This window comes from Pygocentrus nattereri, chromosome 28 (assembly GCF_015220715.1).
Source record: "Pygocentrus nattereri isolate fPygNat1 chromosome 28, fPygNat1.pri, whole genome shotgun sequence".
Classification (NCBI taxonomy): domain Eukaryota; kingdom Metazoa; phylum Chordata; class Actinopteri; order Characiformes; family Serrasalmidae; genus Pygocentrus; species Pygocentrus nattereri.
The window spans coordinates 25,683,869-25,704,344 of NC_051238.1; the positions used below are offsets into that span (position 1 = coordinate 25,683,869).

The window sequence follows — 20,476 nt, forward strand, 5'->3', positions numbered from 1 at the left end:
TGCTTGACCGCTCACACTAAATGACCCTTTAGAGCAATAAACGGTCAGATATGCTGAACTGTAGGGGCGTCTTTTCTTACATTAGACGGGACGGTTACGTTTCCCCTCCGTTAACAATTTCACTGCTTTGCCTTTTGATCGACGTCTCCGTCACCTGGGCCAGGGGGCGGGGTTATTCCGATTATGTCGGATAGCCCCGCCCCTCCACTATTTGATTGGCTCGTTGCTAATTCGCTTTCACCATTTCCACCGCAGCGCGAGGGGAGCAGGCTGAACGGACCTGCCAAGGCTCCGCGCGGTCCGTCAGGTCCGGAAAGACTAACATGGAATATTTCACCTCACAACTTTTCCCTTAAGAGGAAAGCCGAGGCTGAACCGCTGACATGGCTGTGGACGGTAAATCCATTCATTTACTGTGAACCGGTTGTCGTGTTTCTGTGTAGCCGTTCAGTAGTTCAGTAGACGGCTTTTAAAGGCGAGCCCAACAGTTTGAGGAGATGCTACATTGAATCCTGTCAGCTGAGGGTTGAGCCTGAAGAGGGCTTACTTTGACCCACTTGTCTAGTGACTTCACTACGTGCCTTTGATGTGGACGTGTTTTAGTAATAATTCTGCCAGGTCAGTTTAAAGCTTCTCTGGCTGACCTGCGCGCGCTGGAGTCTACTGCTTTAAAGCAGACTCGCTTTTCATGCTTAGTACTGAGTAAACAGACTTCTACCTCGGTCTCGCATTGGCTGCCTGTTCTTTCTGAGCTGTTCAGAACAGCTCCGCGCCAGACAGGATGCAACTTTTCCAGATAAATGTTTTCTTCTCAGTAAGTGAGTGAAAGAGCAAGCAGGCTTTTCAGGTCGTTCAGGAATGTCACCCGGTTCCTTGTGAATGTTAGACTTACGTGGGTTGTGCTCCATGTTGCCGCTTCTATTTCTGTTTTCATCCTGGCTCAGGTAGGAGTGTCTTCTCATTAGATGTGACTTAGAGCTTGTAGGTGTTGGGGAGATTACAAGGTCTGTTGGACTGTCATCACGCAGATGCTCTCAAACAGGTCTCAGCTTGTCCTGCCTCAGAACCCTGGACACCCACCTATTCATACACACACACTCAACCAAGAGCATACGACAGAAAAAGACGGTTCTTCAAGGGTTCTTCAGTTAAGACAGCGGTTCTATATTGAATAATATGAATTTGCATACTTGAAGGGTTCTTCGCATGCTGAAGGGGTTCTTCAGACTGATGGAGAGTGTGGTTATATGGTTCCATATAGAACCTTTTTTGAAAATAGTTCTAAATAGCACCAAATGGGTTCTCCTATTGTGGCAAGTTTGGCAATGTAACAGCAGAAGAATGCTTTGCTTTTTAGTGCTATATAGAATCAATTTCCAAAAGGCTATACGGAGAACCATTTACAGCATGTTCTCCATCAATCTGAAGAGCAGTTTCAACATGCAAATGGTTCTTTGCGTGTTCATGGTTTTCCGCAGAACCACTGTCTTTACTTGGAGAGCTGCCTTTTTTTAATAGTGTATTATTGGAGATGGTCTGTCTGTTTTATTGGGTATTGGGTTTGATGGATGCCGGATCAGATTTCAGAGGAAAGAATGAATCCGCTCCAATCCTATAACAAATCTAGCCACTCACTCATACTGTGTGATGTGGTGTTGGTAGCTGTGTTTCTTCCTGTGGGGTAGAGGAGTGTTTGCATAGCTTTAGCATGATAGTCTACTTTTAGATGCTCATCTTAAGTGAAGTGTTTAAATTATAGCTATCGTTTTTAAAGGGACATTAGATTGATATTGGCTGACAATCAAGGTTTTATTATTTATTTTATAGCTTTTAACTATTACCAGTGCACACGCACGCAACGTACCCTTCCCCTTGGGGTGAGCAAATTGATGATATTTATTTTTTATTATTATTTTTTTTATTTATATTTATTTATAGATTATGTCTTATTACATCAACAACAATATAATTCCCTATTGTAGAGATTCTCGGTACTTAAAGCATACTGATCAACTGCATGTCTCATTGAAAAAAATATCTTAATTAGTCCTGTTTCATATATATATATATATATATATATATATATATATATATATATATATATATGATAATATTATATATATTTCATATGATATAGTGCATCGCAGTATGTGAAAGATTAAATAAACTATTATGTTCATATTGAATGTGTTTTCTGAATGTGGCACGACTGGTTGTGAAATGATCTTTCGTGATGTTATATTTGTGCCATATTGCCCGTCATTACCTTCCACATACATACACACACAGACCACAAGGCACCCAATTGTATACAGTGGGGACCACCACATTGAAAATCTGATATTTTAAACGTTGTACAATTGAAAACAAAGAAAGCAAGGACAAGTGAAAATGCGGAAGATTCTGCACTGTTTGCAGGTACATTGTCAAATGTAAGCAAATTGCTAAGATCGAGCATGTTAAGGCAAAAAGGTCCTTAAAGGTCAGATTTTTTTTGCTCTTCTATTGAAGCTCGTGTTCAGAAGGCACATGCACGCACGCACACACACACACACACACACAAAACTATCATCCAACAAAGGACCCCTCCATATACATATGCACCCACACAAAACAGGACTCCACTAAAGCACCCATCCTCACACACACACATACACACACACACACACAAATCTATCACACATCCACACACACACATGCAAGCACAGTCATACATCCAAGTACACTTACACAAATCTACATACATACACAAATATGAAAAACTACCATCCACCCAATCACCCATTCACACACTTGCACAAAATATGTAATTGCAATTTTCCTGACTAATATTGTGGCTGTGAAGTGCATTTCTCTAAATGGACATTGAGGCTTCTTGTTTTCACTTTGTTTTTATTCGCTTGAAGCTCCAACGGTAAAGGTATAGTGTGCCAGACTGCCAGTCAGTTTGGGGTGTGTTCACCCAAGCACCCATTCTCACACACACACACACACACACACACACACACACACACACACACACACACACACACACACACACACACACACACACACACACAACCATCCACCCAAGTAAACACACAAATACCTGTGCCATTGTTCACACATATAAACAAGCATCAGACATGTAAGCCCAGGCACTGAACATTGAAGCTTTGATCATCAACGTTATTAGCAGCAAATCAACCTACCTGCTGAGAGGCACTCCATTGCTTTAATAGTGACACACATATTCATTCTGGCATTCATCTGCATCGATAATTAAGCGCGCTCAAGCTGGTGGGGCTGGCTGTAGAACTGTCTCAGCCTCTCCCTCCAGCTCATTACTCTGCACAGATGTTGCATGTCACTCTCCCTGTGAAGTTCAAAGCCTCGCGTGCTGCTGCCAGCTCTAGTTTGCATGTCTTTTACAAGAGACTGCATGATTAACTTGGACCAGTTGATCTAAGAAGCTATATCAGGTATTAGATGTACTTCTCTTTTTTCTGTACTATCCTTATGTTCCAGTGATTTTAGACTGCTGTATTATAATGATAGATCAATGAAAAAATCAAATGTACACAGTTTTCTCACCGTGAATGTAGTCAAATAAGCAAAATGTATTTTGTCCCTCATGTTTTTGTACTATGTAATTTTTCATGCAGCGACTTTGACGAAAATGTACCAAATTTCCAAAACTGGAATCAAACTGGATTTTCATATTCATAGTTGAGCAAGCAAGTCAACATTAATAAAAATGTTTTTATTGTGTCAATATGCTATTTTTATTGTGGCGGATGTACACAATATTTGATTTGACATATAGAAAGGTGCAGTTGTGCCTTTTTTATCTTGGTACAGTCATCTTTTTTGAGACGTGTGAGTTGTTTTCACCCCTATTCTTTCACCCCTCATTGCTCACTAGCAGCTTTTTACACACAGAGAACCACTAGAATCCTAGTTAATCTGATAAGAGTTACGAGTGAAACTGTTTTATTTCACTATATTCTTAAAAATGCATGAGCTGATTTCCATTCAACTGGTGGAATGACCACTATGGGGTCTGCAGAGAGGGGCTACTAATTAATGGAAGATTATAGCCACCAGGTATAAAGCAGCATACAACTGCCTCAAACCATGTTGAGTTGTTTACCATACTATTTAGCCTATAATCAAAATTAAAGAAGCAACTTTTAAACCCAAACACATCTTGACTATTTGACTACATTTTGGAAAAGAGGGAAGTTGATATATTTGCAGAATAATTAATATACAGTTATATGCAAAGATTTGGGCACCCCTAGTCAAGTGACATGTTGATGACGTTGATTTTCTAAGTAAAAATAAGATAAAACATGCTCTACAAAGAACACAGTTCTGCTCATGTTAATGCACAATTTCTGTTTGTTTGCTAAATTTAACATATTGGAAAATATAAAACAAAATGTGCAAAATTTATGGCACATTTTATATTTTATATGTTTTGTCCCAATATGTTAAAGCAAATAAGAAGAAATTGTCTGCAATACAAGATGACTGTGTTATTAAACTTGTGTAAGGCGATATGAGGCAGTTTTAGTAATAGGTGTGACTTTAATATCTTTAAGACTTTGCTACATCTGGATGACATTCCAGAGCTCGAGCCCACAGCTTCTGTAGAGATGATCACTTGTCTTTACATTTGATAAATTTGAAGCTTTAACGGAGAAAGATATGGAAGTATTCTCTTTGATTAACATGATTGACATAGATGGATCTAACAACACACTATGATTTTCTTTTACTAGCACCCCCCCCAAACACACATATTCCCACAAATCCCAGCCCCCCAAACACACTACCATGTCCACTTCAGAGAGTCAGTAATGAAAGACACTTTGTCAGTGTGCAACTCTATCCCAAAGTGAATCACATTCACAACTCACATGCAGCGATCTGGCCTTGATGAGAACTGCCTTTGTAGGTCTGTGGGGCTGGAGGGGGTGGCAGAGATAGAAAGAGGGAGAAACAAGCAAGAGAGCAAAAGAGATCCCTTTTTATTACAGCCAATCCCCTGCCCCGCCCCCCCCCATACACACACACACACACACACACACACCTTGTGTTATCACAGTTGACTGGTTGTCCTCATTTGTGCTATGACAACAGTGTCAGTGAGATTTTAATGAGCGAGTGCTCTCTCTCTGTGCCCTCGCCTGTAAACAGGCTGGCCGCTCGCCCCTCGTCGACAAAACACACGTTGACTTCCTCCTGAATCATTAACGCTGCTGCTATCGCTGCTGCTGCTGCTGGAATATGCATGGCGAGCATGGCAGGATATACACACACACGCCTTCTGGCTCCCTGGTCATTCGACTTTGTCATGGGCTAATATCACATCTGGCAGCTGACATAAGTAAAGCCATTGTGGACCGGCTATTGTCAGGATGAAAGACTTTTTCCCATGCTGAGACCAACAGGGCTGTCGACATCCATAGACACATGTGAGGAAACAAGACAGCGGTGGCTGCAACAACAACCCAGAGAAATAATACATGTTCGTTCAGATCAAAGAATCTGTACCGGCCTCTTAAAATAAGCGGTTTGTCATGAAAACTCTTGAAAATGAATGGCAATGTTTTCATTCACAGTTCTAGGTATTAACCAGGAAATACTAGGTAATTATTTTGGGTAACATGGTGGCAAGTTCCAAGATAGCTGAACTGAATTACACAGAAATGCCAGACAGTATTAACCAGGAAAGTGTGATGTACACACTCCATAGTCTTCTTCTTCGTCTTCGGCTGCTCCCTTTAGGGGTCGCCACAGCAGATCATCTGCCTCCATCTTGCCCTATCCACTGCCTCCTCTACTTTTACACCAACCATCTCCATGTCCACCTTCACTACATCCATAAACCTTCTCTGAGGTCTACCTCTTCTCCTTCTACCTGGCAGCTCCATCTCCAACATTCTTTGCCCAACATATCCACTATTCCTCCTCAACACATGTCCAAACCATCTCAACCTGGCCTCTCTGGCTTTATCTCCAAACTGCTCCACCTTCACCGTCCCTCTGATCTGCTCATTTCTAATCTTGTCCAGCCTGGTCACTCCCAACGAAAATCTCAGCATCTTCATCTCCGCCACCTCCAGCTCAGCCTCCTGTCTTTTAGACAGAGCCACAGTCTCCAAACCAAACATCATAGCAGGACGCACTACTGTCTTGTAGACCTTCCCTTTCACTCTTGCTGCTGTCCTTCTGTCACACATCAGCCCTGACACCCGTCTCCACCCACTCCATCCTGCCTGCACCCTCTTCCTCACCTCTTTTCTACACTGTCCATTGCTCTGGATGGTTGACCCAAGATATTTGAAGTCATCCACCTTTACGACCTCTACTCCTTGCATCTTCACCTTTCCACCTGCCTCCCTCTCATTCATACACATGTATTCCAGCTTGTCTCTACTGACCTTCATTCCTCTCCTCTCCAGTGCAAACCTCCACCTCTCCAGATTCTCCTCCACCTGCTCTCTACTCTCACCACAGATTACAATGTCATACACACTCCAAAGTAATGTGTAATTATTTAGGGTAAAATGATTTAGTAAACTAAATTTCACTGCAATGCTACATGCTTGAGCTGGAGAGTAAATTCGAGTACCAGGTAGTTATAAAGGGTAAAAAGTCAGTGCACAGTCACTTAAAGAAATTTGAGTATTGTGTAGTATGTACCTGTCTGTTACCTAGAAATGGATCTTGACAAAGAAAGGAATGGTTCTTACTTTGGTTTGACTGGATCCCTACCACCTTTATTGCCTTTCAGTTCATTATGTCTTTCTTCACCTTAATAGGTGTAATTTAGCTCAATTGTCTTGGAACTTATCATCATGCTACCAAAATTATAAAGTGTTTTGGACCACACATTGATCTGGTTTGTTTTTGGAACTGAAAGGACTGTTCCAGACAGCGTTACTAAATAAGGTGCCAGAAAGGTTTCTTTGGAGCGATGCCATAGACAAACCACTTTTAGTGTCCTACACAACTTCTCACTGGTGGTTTATCAACGATACATGTTTGTAAATGAGATAGAGCTCTGCACTAATTAAAGGTTTTTCCTAGCACAAACCTAGGAATTTTTATTTTTAAGAATGTATCATTTGATTCAATCTTGTCAGGTTCACTATGTGGCCATTTATGTCCAAGTTCAAAATAGAGCTGAACAGTATATTATTTGTCAAACATTATCACAGTCTGTGCATTATCACACAGCAGCATGCATATGTAGATGCTTTTGTAACTAATCACAATGCTATTTACTTTGTGCTTAAGTGCGCTAGTTAAAGTGTTTTCTTCGGTTTACACAGAAGTAAGAAATGAAGAAGGAATGAACAATCTGTTGGCCTGCCTTTTGGCTTCTCTTTGAGTCATGACTACATGTGAAGGCTATTTTTTTAATGGTTTTTGTTCTGTCAGCAGTTTCCCTTTTAACAACACCTCATATTTTCCATTAAGTAACCCACATATGCAGATCCATATGCTATTCATTACGTTACCTTATAGTTCACAAAACCACTGCTGTTTTACAGCCTTCTTGCATGCCAAAGAATCCTATTTCTAAGCAACTAAGCAAAAGAATATACTGTCTGGCCTTCTTCAAGGCCAAGATCTCTCCTGCTCTACCTAAAGATTAAATACAACTAAACCTTAATGGCAAAAACCAAACATTGTTTTATGTAACTCCCTGAACGTGCAGTAAAGTAAATCTCTCATCCTCTTTTGGTCGGTCTCTCTTTCTCTCTCTCTCTCTCTCTCTCTCTCTCTCTCTCTCTCTCTCTCTCTCTCTCTCTCTCTCTCTCTCTCTCTCTCTCTCTCTCTCTCTCTCTCTCTCTCTGTTCCCTAGCTGCCTCCAGCTTTAGTTTCTGTCGTCCTGCAGTGGAGTACAAGGCTCTTCCGGAGGACTTTAAGTACCAACTGAGCCGCTGCACCGGTGGAAACCTCACTTGGCACGAGGGCCGTGGGCACAAAACAGCTGGTGGCCGCACTGTCAAACTTCTACAGCAGCCTGGAACTGAGGGTTTGCAGGTAACTATAAAAAGCTTTTCTAAACTTCTTAAAGGTATAGCCTGTGACTTCAGAAGACAGGGTGATGACTTGATAGCAGAAGATGCAAAGTCCAAAAGCCAGTAAGATGATGAAACTATTGAAACTAAACATTCTGTTGTTTGTACTTTTGTATACTACACTTGGCTCTAAATAATGGTATTGAAACTCACTTTATCTTGGCTTATCAAGAAATGAGTTTCTGTAAAATCCACAAGGTTCATTATATAGCAAGTATATGGATTCCTGATCATTGTACGTATATGAGCTTGCTCAACGCCCCATTCCAAAACCATGGGCATTAATACAGAGTTGCTATGGACCTCAATTTGTCCACAGGGGGCACAATGGTGGAACAGGAAAGGGCCTCCACCAAACTGTTACAACAAAGTTGGAAACAATTAATTGCCCAAAATGTCTTTGTACGCTATAGCAATAACAATATTCACTGGAATTAAGGAGCTGAGCCCAAACCCTGAGAAACATCCAAAGACCATTATCCCTCCTCCACCAAACTTTACTGTTGATGCTAAGCATTACAGTAGGTAGTATTCTCCTGGCATTCCCCAAACGTAGATTCAGCCATCAGCCCGCCCATCGATTGAAGCTTGATTTATCCAGAGAACATGTTACCACTGCTCCAGAGTCCAGTTGTGTTGTGCTTAATGCCACTCCAGCCAACACTTGGCATTGCTCATAGTGATCTTAGGCTTGTGTGCAGCTGCTTGGCTACGGACCATTCTATGAAGCTTCCAACTTACAGTTATTGTGCTGATGTTGCTTCCAGAGGCAGTTACTCTACTCTGTAGTGAGTAATGCAACTATATTATACTACCATACTTTGTCTATGGCATTTGCATAGCTTATACACTCCTCTTAGCCATGGGTGTGTCCGTGCAGGCTAATCTTTTAACCCTGTCACAATATTGGTTTTTCAACATGTTGTATAGTATATTGCAGTTGTAATATCTGACAGTTTTTATTGTCCATTTTGTGCAACCCTAGTGAGAATGAATGGAATATGGCTGTTATGTTCGTTAAGAATATTGAACTACTACCTTAATACCTTTCTAAATGCACATTTTCCATTGTTAGAATGATAAATAGCTCTATTGTAAAATAATTTACCTGCATATTTTTGCTCCTTTTTTGTTTGTTTTCTTTTTTTTTTCTTTTCTTTTCTTTTTTTCAAATATCACAATGTTTTAGGCAAAAGCCTAAAATATCACAGTGTGAATTTTCCTCTTAATATCATCCAGTTACAAGGTTTGGTCAAAGTGTTATGTGCAATAAAGCATAGAACATTAAAAAATATAGAGAATGGCTTTAAATATGTCAAAACATACAAGTGGAATACGATTGTGAGAGATGGATCCGTAAAAATGAATGAAGATAAAATCTAATTATTTTATGGACATATGAGCAGACTGTGAACATGGCGACACTATTTTCTGCTGAAGCACCATCCTTATGTATGCAGATTTGGCTTTCCTTTATCTTTCACCACAAAAGAGAAACGCAGCAGAAGCAGAATGACCGTGTGATACTGATGCTGAAGACCTCTTTACAGCCGTGAGAGATCACCCATCACTTTTAAGTGCCCCGTCTATTATCACCATGCTGCTTTCATGCTACAGCTCATGCTTTTAATGAGACATTCTCTTTATGGCTCCAGTCCACACTTTATCCATAAAACAATGGGTGTTTTTTATTTCCAGCCAATCTGTGGCTGTGCTGTGCATTATTAAAGCAGCCGAAGCATTGCGTGCATCTCTTAGGCTTTTCTGACACACACTCACAAAGGCTCGGCCATAAGGTCGAGGGGCAGAAAAGAAAAAGGCAAAAATGGCCATTCTCTTTGTATTTCTCACTCTTTTGCTCTCTTTCCCCTACACTCACTCTCCTGCACTCTGTCTAGCCATTCATCCAAAACAGGACTTTGTTTGCCGAGAATGGGGAAGATGCAGTTGAGCCGCAAGGCAGAGCAAAGCGAAGGCTCTTGCTCCAGAATGGCTTTAAATAGACTGCAGAGCCTCTTGGCTCTTGAGCACTGGATATGGTTGATTGAACACTATGGGCAGAGATATGGGCCTTAATGTCTATGCTGAACTTTAGTTGATCCTTTACATTTCCATATTAACAAAGAATTCTCTTGCGGCCCCACTTCCATGACCCTCAAGTTACGGCCAGTCCCCGTCTGCGGCACACCCTTGTCTTCTTTATACGTTTGTACATTTTTGCTGGTTAATAAGGGCTAAATTGATGGCGCTAAGCTAAACTAGTTAGCGTTATCTTAATGGGTATGCGGAATGCTCTTAATTGACTTTATTCAGAAGTAATTATTAGAGGCAAGTACATCAGCCTGGGTTAAAGATCCCTCATTTTCTTTTGTTCATGGTCTAAATTGAGGTTTTTTTTTTATCTCTTCCATGAAATTACCTGAGGTACCATCCATTTTGAGATCTGTGTTATGTTCAGTAAGTGCTAATTATGTGGGTTTTCTCATTTTGTTTTTCCAGACTCTTCTTCAGACAGCAGCACTGGCTATGTCTTTAAAAGAGGGCTTTATCAGTGAAGTTAGGGCATAAACCCTATACTTGCCGTGAACTACTCTTTCAGTGGGTGTGCTGATGTGCCGCTCTCTACAGGAGGCAATCAGAGCAGGATAGCTCGTCTTTGATTTCCCTAAAAGTGAATCCATGATCAAAAGCCTCAGTTCATTACTCCGCCACATTCGTTTACCTCTTGTGAAAATTCCAAACTGGAATCCATGTATCCTGGATTGTTTCTGTACATTTTGGGCCTTAATGGGAATCATAAGTTATGAATACAGAAACCATCCTTTAGCCTCCTCCAGACAGAGCATGGTGTGTGAACTGGATAGAGACACAGTTACCGCTTCTAATGATGTGACTTCCTAATGTTTCGTTAGAAGCTGGATTCCACTGCAGTTAAAGGGTCTTTTCTTCAGAGGACACGAAGGCTACAGCACCAATTACAGACAAGACAAAAGAGAGAGAGAAAAGACAGATAAAGAACAATAATAAGGGTTTATAGTGGATGATTGTGTGGTAATAGATGTGGCATTGTATCAAGACACAATGTTTTCTGCTAGGTATTGGTTGTGTAAGAACTGAAGTTGAAGTTATGAATTATTAATGTGCCTCTCTCTCTCTCTCTCTCTTTCTCTGCCTCTGTCTGCTGTCTTTCTTTCTTTATCTTTCTGTCTCTTTTTTCTCTTTCTTTCTCTCTCTCTCTGCCTCCCTCGCTCTCTATTTCACTCTACATTTTTATTTGCTCTCTTTCTCTTGCTCACTCATCCGCTCTCTTCGCTCATTCGCAGTCTCTTTTTCTATTTTCTCTCTTTTTATTCCTCTATTGTCTATCCGTCTCTCTAGGAACATAACAGGTTGAACTGAACGAGAAGCATATAATTATATTTCAGATGAACTGTCCTTAGATCTTAAATGAAGGACAAATGGGTATTTAAACAGTCTGAGTCATTTCAGCACATAGCTAATGATAACAAACAAATGGGAAACAGAAGGGAAAGCAGCCACTTTGCCTGGCATCGACATTGCAGATGGATGCGCAGTGACCGACATGCCTAGTATTCTGCTGTTGTCCTATCTAATGGCTTTGTCTTTGATCGATGGTTCTGGTGCTGTTTGTGTGAATGCCTGCTTTCTAGTAGGAGTGTCCCTTAAGGTTCTAGCCAGAGTGTTGGAGAGAGAATGAATGAGATGGAGAAGGACATGTGTATCCAGTCCAGTTCCCACAGGGTGTACCATCCTCTAATTCAGCTTTGTGTGTGTGTGTGTGTGTGTGTGTGTGTGTGTGTGTGCTGCTGTTGCAAACGAAAGATCTCCCCAGGGCCACTCAAGGGCGAACATTGCAGTTAAAATAGGGTGTCAGAGAGGGAGAGAGAGAGATACAGAGAAAGAATGAGAGAGAGAGAGACAGAGACAGAGAGGGAGAGAGCGAAATGGAGAGAGAGCAGAGCAAAAAGTGTGAAGGAGAAAGGAAATTGGAGATGAATGGGAGTGGGCCAGAACAAAAACAGACACAGATGGCAGCTAATGGGTTAGAAAGGCAAAACAAATAGAAGAAAAAGCAAAAAATTGCTCTGAGTAATGAAAAGGACTTTGTGGGAGTGAATGATACAGCAAATTAAAAGTATTGGATTGGGAGTGCATGGCTTTGACAAATGCACAGCCGTAATAGCCAAGACATAAACTCTTCAGAGTTTCAATAGCCTAATAAAACTTTTAAGCTGCTTTCCACTTCACCAATGCAGTCTCCAATGTTTTAGTGAATGACAGACTTGAAATAATACTCTATATATCTATAATGGTTTTATACAGTAATGTTTCATTGAGCTGACGTTTTTTAATGTAATTGTGTTAGCGAGATGCTGATGTAGACATCTGTGTTGGCGCAGTGGCAAAGGATACTAATCACCTTTTGAATGGCCATCATTTAATAAGCTCTGTTTATGTCTTCACAGGCATGTCCTTGTGTTAGCCAGTCGTGCAGCCCAAGATGAAATGATCCATCTTAATTATGGACAGCGCATAGAGCAGAACACTGCTATTACAAGGAAAAAAAAGCAAAAAAAACTTTATTTCCCAGAGCTCTCAGCAGTGTGAATGTTATCACCGTCACAGGGCATCGCTTGCCCAGTCAAGAGAAGGAAACTGTGTGTGTGTGTGTGTGTGTGTGTGTGTGTGTGTGTGTGTGTGTGTGTGTGTTTTCGTCCTTGTTGCTGTGCCAGGGAAATGCATTGCTAACAAGCTTTGATACATGAGGCACCATATGTGCACTCTGCCACTCCAAAGCCACCTCTCAGAATGGAGTTGCTGTTCTCTACCATTTTGCCATTTCATTTAAATTTTTTGACCCCTCTCTCTCTCTCTCTCTCTCTCTCTCTCTCTCTCTCTCTCTCTCTCTCTCTCTCTCTCTCTCAGCTCCGCAGCGGAGACTCCTACTCTGTTTACCACACTAGTCCCACTCTACCCAGCCTGTCCAGACCAGTGGTTTTGTGGTCCCAGCAGGATGTGTGCAGGTGGTTAAAGAAACACTGTCCTCACAACTACCTGACCTATGTGGAGGCTTTTTCCCACCACGCCATTACAGGTACATTCTTTAGCCTTTGAGTTCTCTGCTGCCAAGAAGATGTTACAGCTGTGTTCAACTGTGAGGCTAAAAACCTTGAAAAAGGAACCTTTCGACATCACAGTTGGACATCGTCCAATTATTACATAAGAATGCTGAGCAACATCACAGAGAATACAGTGTTTTGCTGCAGAGGGCTGTATTGAGTATGTGTGGCATCGTAGTTGGTTAACGTATTTCTTTTATAATAGTAAATCACAAAAAAGTCTTTATGACGTCATAATGGAAACAACCATTGGGTCTGATTGGCATCTTACGTTATTCAAGATTTTTCTGCAAACCCAGTGAGGGTTGCCATGACGCCTGACTCTTTCTATTTGCCATTTTTTCTGTTCCTGGTCATGCAGTAGTGCTAATCAGAGAATTTCTGGTAAAAAAAAAAAGTTAAATTGGCTCTGATATGGACTACATGATTCGCTCATGAGTTGGGGCTTAGTGTATGCTGTTGTCAGATGTCACAACAACTCTGAAATTTCTTATAGTGCTCTTGACAAGTGTGCCTCGAACACCAGCAGATACGTAAATGTTGTCCATGCTCTGTGCTCTTAAAAGAAGGAAAGGAAACTGGCAAGGCTTGCAGCTTTCATACTGAAATATCCTCCAAAGAAGATACATTTGCTCATAAGAATAGGATCCATAGTAATTAGGATATATCTGAGCTTATCCCCTGCCTTCTACAAGACAACAGGTGCGCAGTTGCAGGATGTCCCCAATACTGCAATGCACGACCACCCGACTTTCCCTCAGCATTATCCACGCCTGATGTTTACCTTGGCTGATGCCCTGACTTGCCCTTTTATAGATCTGAAACTCTTCACTGCCCATATCTTGGAAAAAGATGAAATAGTTCACTGTGTCAATATGGGTAACCTCAGGCCGCAATGTCATGTAAACTTCCCACACTGAAAGCAGACTGTCCTAATACACACTTATGGGTCATGTGATTGGTATGGAGTGATGCCACCTGATGGAGTGTTTGGCAACTTTGTCTTGATCTGGAAAGGTAAACAATTCGCTAAATCGGAAAGAAAAAAAATAAAGGTTTTGTACAGTTTTTACCAAATGCTTTTTTTCTCTTCTCCTATTTACTGTAAATGCGAATTATCCACCCACAAGTGTAGCTATCGTCAGTGTTTACAGACATTCTAATGTGGTCTATTTTAATGTAGAATGCCAATCACAGATACTGGAGTTTACGTAAGAACTAGATGTTCTACAGCATGTTTTTAAAAGACGTATATGCTCAGCAATTCGACACAGGTCCTGTTATGCTCCGACACATCTATTTTATGTGTTTTATCCAATTTGACAGGAGAGTTGACCTTCTGAGCTAAAGGTCGCTGGCTTCCAGCTCTGGCACTTTTTCAGGAACTCTCTCTGAGAGTGATGTAATCAGAGCACCTTGGAGCCCAACCAACCTTCATTACACTAACTTATGTAGATATGCTCCCATTGCTCTGCTCAGTTGTTGAGGGACATAGCATTTTTTATTAAATCAGTCAGAGCGGCTCAGCAGTAGATAAAGTTTCTTTGCTATTTTGTGCATAGTGTATGTTAGGACATATGCAGGAGCTGTAGTATCAGCAGTAACCTGTCTGTCTCTAGCTAGACCTTGAATCTAGTGCATGCTAATCAAAAACCCTACTCGGTGCTATAATTACATTCACTGGTGTGATGTGCATCTTAATAAGGTTTTCCCTGTTCAAGAGGCTTTCATTTAATTTCCTAATGATACTGCGTATGCATGCATTTAAAGTAAGTGTAGTCAAGTTGATGTATTTTTTTCTGATATGCTTGTTTTGTACAGTAACCCTGGAGTTAATGATTCAGCAGGGTTAGTGGCCTGCCCTTGCCAGTAGAGGCGGGAAACAATTTCAGTGCACCTTAAGTGGCTGGCGACCCCAAAAACCTCTGGGATTGGAGGTCATTCTGGCAGAGTTTGAGGAAGCACATAAGCTCTGATTCATTTTTGAATCTTAATGAGAACGAGAGAGTATTACTGCTTTCAAAAGCAAGTTGGACAGTAGTTTTCTCCTAGAAGAAACTTGTTGACCCAACTTGGCTTGGCTGCATTTTTGTGGTTTATGTTGGAAGAAAATATAGACCATAGAGTTTGTGGAACAGTTGTAGTATATTAAGCTGCAGCCAGCTGGTGTCAATTTTTGCCTGTTTTATGGATGTTTTTAAAACTATAGTAGAAATAAAATGTGGATTATTTACACAATGCAGTCAGAGACCTCCCAAAGTAGTTCAGTTTCAGTGTGTATATGTGTGATGTGTGTGTGTGTGTGTGTGTGTGTGTGTATATATATATATATATGTGTGTATATATGTATATATATATGTATATGTATATGTATATTTGAAATGAGTATATATTACAAAAAACAATGAAGCTCATAAGATAAAATGTCAAATATTGTGTTTTTGTAGCATTTTTAACTTAATACAAGTCAAGCAGAACTTATTAATCACAGCTTTCTGTTTTAACTGGCATTTCACATACTGTCCCAACTTTTATGGAATTGTATATTTAAAACGTATATATATTTAACAGAACTCAACATCAATTTTTTTTTCAGTATTTAGTATGTCCAACCTTTTGCCTTTAATACAGCTTCCATTCTTTTCTAGAAAAATTCAACTGATCCCTAGCACGTTTAGCGATGTTGAGGTCTGTGCTCTGGAGCAGTCAGTCCATTTTTCTGAGGACTCCTACAGTTTCATTGTTTATTTTGTAAATGTTCTTTTTGTTTTTCTTTTCTTTTCTCAGTAATGGATTTCCTTTCAGACCCAGAGAATAAGTACTGTGTATCTGATGGTGACACTAGTGTACATATTTTAAAATTTACCATTTGCACTTTTCATGTCTTCCTTTTATGAAAATTCTGTTGTCATCACAGTTCATGTTGCATCAAAAATGCATGTGTACCTTACATCATAGCCTGACTTTGAAAGGTGCTGACGCTGTGACTCCTAATGTTGTTGTTTTTTTTTTTTTTACTAAAACCAAGGCCATTATGAGCAACCATCTATATGTGTACATGTACGCAGATATTGCAGATTGAAATTTGATTTGATGAGTATGCGCTTGTAGTGTATCCAAATGTATAATTAACACAGTGTGGGTGCCAGTGTTTGTATGTGTGTGTGTGTGTGTGTGTGTGTGTGTGTGTCCCTTGGTGCGTGTACTGTGTGCTTGGACAGAACCGCCACTTCTGTCCTCAGGCTGTTCCCGCCCCCTCTTGCTCCAGCGGGACCCGTCTGGCTCCCTGTTTCTCTCCTCTCTCTCTAATTGGACACAGAGAATCAAGGGCTCAGACATGCTGGGAGAGAAGGAGAGAGACAGAGAGAGGTAGCTAGAGAGTGAGAGAGGGAGTCATTAGCTGAGAGAAAGCATAGAATACAAAGAAAGATGACAAAACGGTTGTCCTGCAGGGCTGTGGGCTGAAGCGTTTAGAGAAGCAGTGAGAGCAGCTTGGTGGGGTTCAGGGCCGTGAGAGTGACTGCAGGCACAGTTCTCCCTCAGGCGGAAGCTTTCCCCAGCAGGCTGCCATAGTCACTCTCAGAACTCCCCCACCAGCCATTTGGATGAGCGATCACGATGAACAGAGTAGGCTCCATGAAGCTTGAGGAGGAATAGTGATGTCGTAACCAGTGTATCTCATCCATGGAAGATATACATTATGCAGATGGGACTTGTGCCTGTTACAAATAACATTTCCTTTTTGAAATAATACAACACAGTAGAAAAGTACCAGCCTTTTATTTATTTATTTATTAATTTCCAGTCAAAAAGTTTATCGAGCACAAATTATTCATATTTTAGTGTCAGAAAAATATATATTTAAAATATGTATTTAACAGAAAAAGTCGCAAAAGCCCTGAGAGAGAAGCGGCTTGGAAAATGGATGGATGGAAATCACAAAAAAGTCTCAACGGAGTTTTTCCATACTTGGTGTGTCCAACCTTTGCCTTTATTACAGCTTCCATTCTTTTGGGGGAAAGATCTACAGAGATATTTTCCACACCTCAAAAGTTTAGTCTTAGAAGTTGGTTGCGCTTTCTACTTCAATCCCACTCACATTCAGTGATGTTGAGGTCTGATCTTTGGGGTGGTCAGTCCATTGTTCTGAGAACCCCAGGACGTTCTTTGATTTGCAGATTTTCTTCTTTTTGTCTAGGTACAACTAACAGATTGCCAGCTTATATAAATAGTGAGAAGAAAATGTTCTAACTTGTCAAATAAAGTTCACCCTGAATCACAACATCAGACTTAGAAGTCTTGGATGGGAAATTAACGTCATCTTGAAATTCCTGTCTTAAGGTCAGTTGCAAATACACATGGTCCTTAGTACCTTGGCAAATCAATGTGTGACTTTATTGAGGTGTCTGCTAAAACTCAAGTGAGACAGACTTGAGATAATTAGGCTCTTTTGCTCAGGAGAAATATCTGAGCAGCCAGAGACCTTCACCAAAATTCCATCTGATCTAACTGTTGCCTCAGAGAAACTACAGAGATTGTGAGGAGAGCTCCTTTTATTATGGGTGGTCGATGCTACCTTTCCTGAAGTACCATATACAGCACAAAACCATGGAGCTTGTGGAACAGTTGCAGTACATTAACTAGCAGCCAGCTGGTGTCTATAGATTTTTGCCTGTTTTATGGATGTTTTTAAAACTATAGTCAAAATAAAATGTGGATTATTTATACAATGCAGTCAGAGACCTCCCAAAGAAGTGTGTATATATACACACACATCGATCAGGCATAACATTATGACTACCTTCTTATTTCTACACTCAATAGCCATTTTATCAGCTCCACTTACTATATAGGTGCACTTTGTAGTTCTACAGTTAGACACTGTCCATCTGTTTCTCTGCCTAGTTTGTTAGCCCCATTTTACCCTGTACTTCAATGGTCAGGACCCCCATGGACCCTCACAGAGCAGGTACTATTTGGGTGGTGGGTCATTCTCAGCACTGCAGTAACACTGACGTGGTGGTGGTGTGTTAGTGTGTGTTGTACTTTTCTGAGTGGATCAGACACGGCAGTGCTGCTGGAGTTTTTAAGAACTGTGTCCACTCGCTGTCCACTCTATTAGACACTCCTACCGCGTCAGTCCACCTTGTAGATGTAATGTCAGAGATGATGTCTTCTCTGCTGCTGCAAGATAATTAGGCTCTTTTGCTCAGGAGAAATATCTGAGCAGCAACAGACTTTCACCAAAATTCCATCTAATTCTGATCTAATTGTTGCCTCAGAGAAACTACAGAGATTGTGAGGAGAGCTCCTTTTGTTATGGGTGGTCAGTGCTAACATATATGGGTGGTCCTAATGCACCAAATATATCACAAAATATGCTCTCTTCCTCTCTGTGTTTCCCTCTAAGGTCGGGCTCTGTTGAGACTGAACGGTGAGAAGCTGGAGAGAATGGGCCTGGTGCAGGAGACTCTCAGGCAGGAGCTTCTTCAGCAGGTGCTGCAGCTTCAAGTGCAAGAGGAGGGACGCAACCTCCAGTTGCTCAGCCGAGGTGAGAGGAAGACAGAAAATGATGAAGGGAGGCAGAGTGCAAAGTGAGAAGAATAGTGGTGAGAAGAATACGGAGACAGGGAGCTTGTTTTCTGTGTCCACATGAACAGGGTTTCCTCTCCTATTTTGTATTCAATCATTCTTTCTCTCTCTATTCTCTCACTGCAGGCTCCTTCAGGAACCTGTCATAACCCCAGCCATGCGTGGGCACCTCTCCCAGGCTCAGTGCACTGCGAGAGGGCACCGAGGCATGGGGGGAAAGAGAATACAATGAGAGACCTCTGCACTTGGACTGTCACAAACTACTGAGGCACCGGCACCTGCTTTCTAGCTGAACCTCCATCTCCATCTCAAACCACAGCCAAGAAGAAAACAATGAGTCTGTAACAGCTGGGAGAATAACAAACACTCTAACCTGAATCTCCCCCTGCTTCCTGCGCCCTATTCTATAATGTATATGTAGTCTGTCTGTGACTGTGAGGCTACAGAACTCAGAGCTGGAAAGCAGATGTTTTCCTTCTAGCCAGTTCATGCTGGTTCCCTTTTAAGAAATAATAACTGTTCTTTTCCTGGCCACGTCAACAAGTACTCTTTCTTTCTACAAAGGACTGTGTCTTTGTGTGTTTTGACACTTCACACAATAACTCATTGTAATAATCCTGAGAGAGACAAATGTCAGTTGGGAGGCAGATGACATGCTACAGCGCAATCACCCAAAAATGAAGCGCCAGCCCAGACTTGCCTTTCAAAGACATCACATCCGACCACAAAATGTCAGGTTGATACTGTCTTATGGCATAATGGGAAAAAAAGGCAGTGTAGCTCATCAGGAATTACATTGTTCAAAGCCAGTAAATCAGATGAGAGCTTGCTTTTAGAAGGCCTGTGTGAACGAGAAGAAAAGACAGCTTGGCTACAAAGAATACAGGGTGTAACTACAGACCATCCTTCACCTTCTTGACATGCTCTGCTTTACCTGTGGACATTAGAGCATTATAGGAATTCCACATAACAGGAACATTCCTGCTGCATATCAGTATATACTGAACATTCACTGCTGCGTAATGACCTTTTAAACTTATTTCCTTTTAAGTACCTTTTAAAAACAGTGATGTAATGCAAAGGAAAAGTGGAAACTAGACCAATAAAACTCATATTGTATAATGCCTGTCAATACACGTACACGTTTCTTGTAAGAAGAAAATGAAAAATGACAAACATCCAAATCTTTCTCAACACATCTCGGCATTTCTCATGCCTTCCTGACTTACACAAGACTGTTAACCATGAAGACACTTGTCCCAATTCCTACTTGCTTTGTTTTGCAATGTGCATATTCATTCCTTTCATGTGACATTTTAAAAATGTAAATAAAGTACATTATTATTAAATGGTAGACAGAAATTTCTACCATACTCGATTGATGGTTTCATTTGATTTTATTCTTCTTTAATCCAGGTCTTTAATATCTGTTTTTTGGTCTGTTGTTGTTGCGAAATAGCTAATTGATGAACATGAGTGGGGTTGTGATGCACTCCCAACCCTTAAAGTCTCAGGCTTCTTATGTACTAAGGCTTATAATTTAGTAATTACAGGGAGTGCAATACAAACTGGCTGAGATATTCTTAACTGATAGAAGTGTGCAAAAAATAATTGGGCCTGTTGGTGGGTCCTGGTCATTTAAGGGGTTAAAAAAGTCCTTCA

At 41.0% G+C, this 20,476-nt stretch overlaps 1 protein-coding gene across 1 annotated transcript; it reads left to right on the forward strand.

The window, feature by feature from the left end:
* The first annotated feature begins 256 nt into the window (after window positions 1-256).
* Window positions 257-20,192, forward strand: samd10a (sterile alpha motif domain containing 10a). The gene is made up of 5 exons (XM_017714743.2): window positions 257-396; window positions 7,862-8,043; window positions 13,029-13,197; window positions 18,633-18,773; window positions 18,941-20,192. Exons 1-5 carry the CDS (start codon window positions 384-386, stop codon window positions 18,961-18,963), a joined length of 528 nt encoding a protein of 175 aa, XP_017570232.1. The 5' UTR covers window positions 257-383; the 3' UTR covers window positions 18,964-20,192.
* The last annotated feature ends 284 nt before the right edge of the window (window positions 20,193-20,476 follow it).